Source organism: Nerophis lumbriciformis, linkage group LG28 (genome assembly GCF_033978685.3).
Source record: "Nerophis lumbriciformis linkage group LG28, RoL_Nlum_v2.1, whole genome shotgun sequence".
In the NCBI taxonomy this organism is placed as follows: Eukaryota; Metazoa; Chordata; class Actinopteri; order Syngnathiformes; family Syngnathidae; genus Nerophis; species Nerophis lumbriciformis.
Window position 1 is genome coordinate 21,746,683 of NC_084575.2, and position 6,384 is coordinate 21,753,066.

At 39.4% G+C, this 6,384-nt stretch overlaps 1 protein-coding gene across 1 annotated transcript in view; it reads left to right on the forward strand.

The window, feature by feature from the left end:
- trpc4apa (transient receptor potential cation channel, subfamily C, member 4 associated protein a) overlaps positions 1-6,384 on the forward strand; it is a 33,381-nt gene that overhangs the window by 7,691 nt on the left and 19,306 nt on the right. The window contains exons 3-10 of the mRNA XM_061923875.2: positions 507-623; positions 715-772; positions 878-933; positions 1,023-1,151; positions 3,762-3,963; positions 4,039-4,224; positions 4,293-4,435; positions 6,302-6,384. The exon at positions 6,302-6,384 is cut by the window's right edge and continues 49 nt beyond it. Coding sequence (XP_061779859.1) covers positions 507-623; positions 715-772; positions 878-933; positions 1,023-1,151; positions 3,762-3,963; positions 4,039-4,224; positions 4,293-4,435; positions 6,302-6,384 — 974 coding nt within the window. The remainder of the gene's footprint in view (positions 1-506; positions 624-714; positions 773-877; positions 934-1,022; positions 1,152-3,761; positions 3,964-4,038; positions 4,225-4,292; positions 4,436-6,301) is intronic.

A 6,384-nucleotide genomic window follows, 5' to 3' on the forward strand; every position in this document is an offset into this window, starting at 1 on the left:
AGTGGGTTTGCGTTGTGTAGACAAAGTAGGCAAATGATGAAAAACAACTAGAAGAGAATTTCAAAAAGGAAAGTAATCATGCTGTGCACACAAATTACGTAGCTCGACCAAAGATGACCTAAAAGTCACAAGCCGGTTGTATTGCCGTTGAGACTGCAGTCAAATTAAAAGCAATCAGATTCCGGATTCAGACTACCTCCTGATGTGGCCCATATCTGATGCGAACATGTCAGGTTTAAAGCACTTTGGAGCGTTAAAACTGGCAAAAAAATATCCAATCTGTGTCACTTGAGGAGCCAAAGGAACACATATAATGCCCATTCTTGGGCCCTAGGGTTGCACAAGGGTTTATTGACTATATTAATTAATATTATATATTATTGACAACCATTCAGGCGATAACAAGACATCCGTGTTGTGATTATTGTCTAACATTGTATGTAAAGCATGTTGATAAAAAACCTTCTTTCCTCAAGGATGTGACATGTGGCTTTGTTTTTGGCTAGACGTTGTTGTCTCAGCTCTCTATGGAGGCCATGTCTTTTGTCACAGAAGACAGAAAGACGATTCAGGAATCCACCTTTCCCAACACGCACACTTTTGACCTCTTTGGTGGAGTCGACGTAAGCTTCACACGTCTCATGCTGGGTTTTTTTTCTTTTCTCTGCATATTCCGTAGAAGTAATAATGTTTGCGCATTTATTCTCATTGTAGCTGCTTGTTGAGATCTTAATGAGACCCACACTTACTATGCAGAAGAAAAAGCCCAAAAGTAAGAATATCGTCATATTTCTTCTATGTACACTTGAACTCTATAAATTCCATGGGGAGGCTATTTTTGTGGCATAATTTACACTCTATTTTTCTGTTTTAACAGTGAATGATGATTTGGTGAAGGAATGTCTTAGTGTTCTCTACAATTGTTGTATCTGTGTAAGTATCCTGATTTCCTAATTGCATTTAATTTCAGACTTTACACAGCGTCACAATGTATTAACAAGTAGTTGTCTTTTGATACCCAGGCGGATGGAGTGACCAAGAGCTTGGCAGCTCGGGATGACTTTGTTCTCTTCCTTTTCACCCTGATGACAAACAAGGAGACTTTTCTCCAGACTGCAACTCTGATGGAAGACATTCTTGGAGTTAAAAAGGTATTGGTTTTACTTTCCATCTATTAGATGATGCTTGCCAGGATACAAAGATGGTTTTTGGCACCGGCTCAAAATTACTTTTTTAATTTTGTTTTTTAATTTTTTTTACAAAACGTTATGTATAAGGTCACTTGCACTGGCTACCATATGTTATACTTTTAGTGGTTTTAAAGAGCTGATTTAAAAAAAGGATTTATTTTTTACAATTACAAATTAAATTGTTAAAAATCATGGCTGTCCTGTTCACGATAAGATAAATAAGATAAATGAAGCAAAAACAACAGAACAAATGTGTTTAAGAAAAGGTTGTAATGTTGCTATATTCCTTTTGAACTACTGGTTTGTAAAATCACATGTTTTTTAAACACTATCGTTTCATATCGTTACTGGTGGTGTACGTGTGTGTGTGTGTGTTACATGGGGCATAGCTTACAAGCTCCTAATAGGGAAAGGGCGGGATATAATACATAAACTTTATTGATGCTTGTGTAGTAATTGCAGCACTTTCGAAAGTTAGCACTCTCTCGAGCAGGGCTATTAAACTGACGCCATACCAGCCCCAGAGTTCAGTTCAAACCTTGTGAGAGACACATTTTTGCAGCAAACTCTTAAAACCACTATAGCGCTCCTGTTTTATAGAAGAACTTGCACCACTGTAAACACATTGGCAGCAAACATAGAACTCTGAGGTCCAAACTTGCGGTTTACATAACTGAGGCGTTCCTCAAGGCACCCCTTTAAGTCCTCTCCTTTTTGCCGGTTATAAATTTTTTTTTGTTATGTCATTTATTCAACTTCAGTGTTGCTGTATTTCAGATGCAGTCAGCAGATATTTATTCAACTTCTTTAGTTATACTTTGTACTGTTCCTCGAGGTTCCATTGTAGCACCTCCCTTTTTCATCATTTAAGCTACCGTATTTTCCGCACTATAAGGCGCGCCTAAAAACCTCCAATTTCCTCAAAAGGTCACAGTGCGCCTTATAATCCGATGCGCCTTATATATGGACCAATATTGAGCAGGTCTCGCAACTACGGTAACTACGCCGACTTCATTTTCCCCCTTCTACGGCTGCTTACCGTAGAAGAAGAAGCGCTTCTTCTTCTACGGGGGAAAATGAAGTTGGCGGCTGCTTACCGTAGTTGCGAGACCTAAACTTTATGTAAAGACCCAAAAATGGCTCCTATTAAGAGATACGCTTATGACGCAGAGTCTAAACTCAAGGCGATCAGTCACGCAGTAGAACACGGGAATAGAGCAGCAGCGAGAGAATTTAACATTACGAATCAATGGTGCGGAAGTGGAGGAAGCAACATGATGACCTGCGCCAAGTAAAGAAGACTAAACAGAGTTTCCGAGGGAACAAAGCGAGATGGCTACAGTTGGAGGACAAATTCGAACAGTGAGTTGTTGAACAGAGAGCAGCAAGTAGAAGTGTCAGTACAATCACTACCGTATTTGTTTTGTTGACATCCCCTTTAGTGCAGCTCCACCTAATGGATGCATAACGTAACCCCAGCCTCTACTGTAGCGTCTATTCTATGCGCCTTATGATGCGGTGCGCCTTATATATGAACAACGTTTTAAAATAGGCCATTCATTGAAGGTGCGCCTTATAGTGCGGAAAATACGGTATTCAAATGGTGGCCCATGAGTTCAGTTCAAAAAAGTTGTGAGAGACTCACATTTTTGCAGAAGTTCCTTAAAAACAGCAGAGCGCTCCTGTAACTAAGTAAATAGACCAAAATCAAATGTCTACTGTCGTTGATGTATATACAAAATAAGACTAATGGGGAAGGTTAAAGTCTGGTCACCGGTCCTTAGCTTTCTGGAAATGTGGCCCCCAAAACAATTTAGTTGAAAATGAATACAAAAATTATAGAACTCTCTTTAAAATTCACATTTTCCCCACTTGCAAATTAAAACAACAAAAAGTTAAAGCCATCCACAAAAGATCTATCGATAGGGCTGGCCCATTAACAAATAAGGCCGGACCATATATTATCCCACCAATTATTGCAGATAAACAATATTATCGTCAGCATTTTTTCTGTGACCAAATTAAGCACTAATGCAAACATAATGTCTGAATTCACATGACAATAACTTTTAGTTATCCTGAAAAAAATGACTCTCAATCTCTGTTAGCAAAAATTGCACTTCATTAAATATTGAACATCTTGAATTGCGTTTTTTCCCCCCAGTTTGGTCAGGTGGTTGTTTTTTTGTTGCCATCAAGGCATACTAGCTTTTTCTTCCATGTTGAAGGGCTCATGTTGCTCGTTCGATTAAAGCCTAGATATTTCGCTTTACGATCATCTTTATTCCTCCTCATTTTTGATACCAAGTGGTGCTTTGCACTAGTGAGTCTCGAATATCGTAGCAATGTTTAGATCCTTGCATTCTGTGTGTGTGTTTGAGTGCGAACTAGCGGTACCGCCTGCGCTCACAGAGACAAATGTTGTGGATGGCTGGCAAGGGGTTTCACTCCATTGAACAAGAATACAAACATACCAAAGTTATCAAGTTCATTTATCATTTAATTAATCGATCTATTGACGGCCTACCTGTCATTATTCAGGTTGGTAAACAACTATTTGTCTTCTTGTAGGAGATGATCCATTTAGACAGCATCCCCAACCTGTCAGGCCTAGTTCAGAGCTTTGACCAGCAACAGCTGGCCAACTTCTGCCGAATCCTGTCTGTCACCATCTCAGAACCCGATTTGGGAAACGACGACAAGCACACCCTGTTGGCGAAAAATGCCCAGCAAAAACGCAATTCAAGCCCGTCCCGTGCGGAGGTCAATCAGGGTAAGGTGTCTTCAAAGTGCAAGTTTGTACAGTCCTTTACAGTAAAGGCTAACAAAGAATAACTCGCACCAACAGTCACCTTGCTGAACATCCCCGAGTTTATTGAGCGGCTGTGTAAGCTAGCTACAAGGAAGGTGTCGGAGGCCACAGGAGGAAACTTTCTGCAGGAGCTGGAGGAATGGTACACGTGGTTAGACAACGCTCTAGTGCTGGACTCCCTCATGCAGATGGCGACAGAGGAGGCGGAACAAAGCAGCACAGGCAAGACGACTCTAAATGCTCATCACTGTGATTTTTGAACAGCAGTCCAACGTTCGTCTTGTCTTCAGAGTCATCAGACGAAAGCTCCCTAGCCACCAGCCCGCTGAGACATCGGCTCCCCCCGTCTATGAAGATCGTGCATGAGATTATGTACAAAGTGGAGGTGCTTTATGTGCTGTGTGTGCTTCTCATGGGCCGACAGAGGAACCAGGTAGAGTCTTTATGCTGCAGTACACAATCTAGAGTTACGTGATATAGAAGATGTACGATATATATGATAAAAATGTGGCCTACGATAGATCTGTTGATACTATCGTGATAATGCATGTGCATGCTGTGTCCTAATAACTTGACAGGGACCATTTTCATGTGTATTCAATGCAATGTAGCATTTTAGCTAGTGGCTAATGGCCTTCCACATTGCAAAATCACTTCTAGGTCAGCAATCCTCGCTTCCATGGCAGCAAATGAAATATGTTCCTTACCTGTGTCATCCCGAGAGGACAAGGAATAGCTTAACATGCTGCACTACACGCAGTACGAGGATATGCTAACCGTAAGCTCTCAGTGCTCTTGAATGTAAACAAAGCTGGGCGGATCAATACAAACATCGACAGTTAGGACACCAAGTATAATATCAGCATAACGTGGATACTACAGTGGTTAGAGCGAAAATCTTTATTATTAAAGATGTTTTTCTTGTTTACAAGCTCAGAAAATAGTCCCTGGACAAAGGAGGAACAAAGGAGGACTTTATGTGCAAAAGCCAAATAATTTAAATCAGAGCCAATAATAGTAACAAATTTTAATATTTGATTGATATTGTTACACTGCCATCAGTTACATTTGTTTGATTATAATTGTGATCCAAAATGTAATCATTCATTGATCTTGAAAATGTTTCATGTATCAGCATTGGGGGTTTCCCCTAAACTGCCAAGATACCTGTAGTGGTGGGGGTGTGGTTATGGGCGTGGTCACAATGTCATCAAGTAATTTGCCATGATATTATTTTCTTTAAAAAAAGCTAAAAAATGTATACTTACATTCAAAACAAATCTGTTTTTATTAATTAGTATTAACATATATTTGTTTTATCGTTTTGTCATATTTTCAATTGCTGCTGCTTTTTGTACAAGACACTTTGTTGAGATGTTTTCAAGTGTTTACAGACTTTTAATGACTTTTTTAAAGTTAAAAACTACCACCTGGTTTTCTGTGATCAAGTTTTCGGTACATCACTTGTGCGCAAATAATATACTATATATATCAATTCATACTGAAACGACCAGCTAATGTTAATGTTTTATGTTCGTGTGGTTTTGATTTGATGTCAGTTTTTCCCATGTTTACAAACACACCGTCCGTGCCTGAAAGGTGATTGGCGGAGAATGAGGAAGTGTTGTTGTGTGTCCGGGGAAGCCTGAACTCACGAGACGAAAGTGTTTGCACGGGAGGTAAACCTGTTGGATTTGTGCTGTTGTTTATCATCATAAGATTAGTAATAAAAGTTAAAAATAGCGTCAGACTTGGTGATTTATTTCTGGGGGCTACATTATATTACTTTAATACGTTTTCAAGTTAAAAAAAGCCCTTTTTTTCAAGGTCTTGCGATAATAAAAATGCCGTGGCGGCGCGACACATTCAATTACATTAAGGGGAAACCCTCGGTATGACCAAAACTGCCTCTGTAACTACTTGGTATCGGATCAAAATCCAAATTTGTAGTATCGCCCAAAATGAATGTAAAGTATCCACACAACAGAAGAATACCGCTATGTGCTTATTACATTTTAACAGAAGTGTGGATAGAACATGTTACAACATAAAGTACCCAGGTATTAAAATTAAATTAGCAAGTACATTGACAGTTCTGAGAAAAGAATACAACCGGAAATTACGTAATATGTTACTGCATATGTCAGCAACCAAATGAGTATATACTATTATTGTATAACAAATATTATAATGTGATGCGTATTATCGCAAGAGACTACAATATATATCGCAATATAGATTTTAGGCCATATTGCACATCTCTAGTGTCCGTCTAACCTTCCAGTTTGTCTTCGTACAGGTGCATAAGATGCTGGCCGAGTTCCGTCTTATACCAGGTCTCAATAACTTGTTTGACAAGCTCATCTGGAGGAAATACACCGT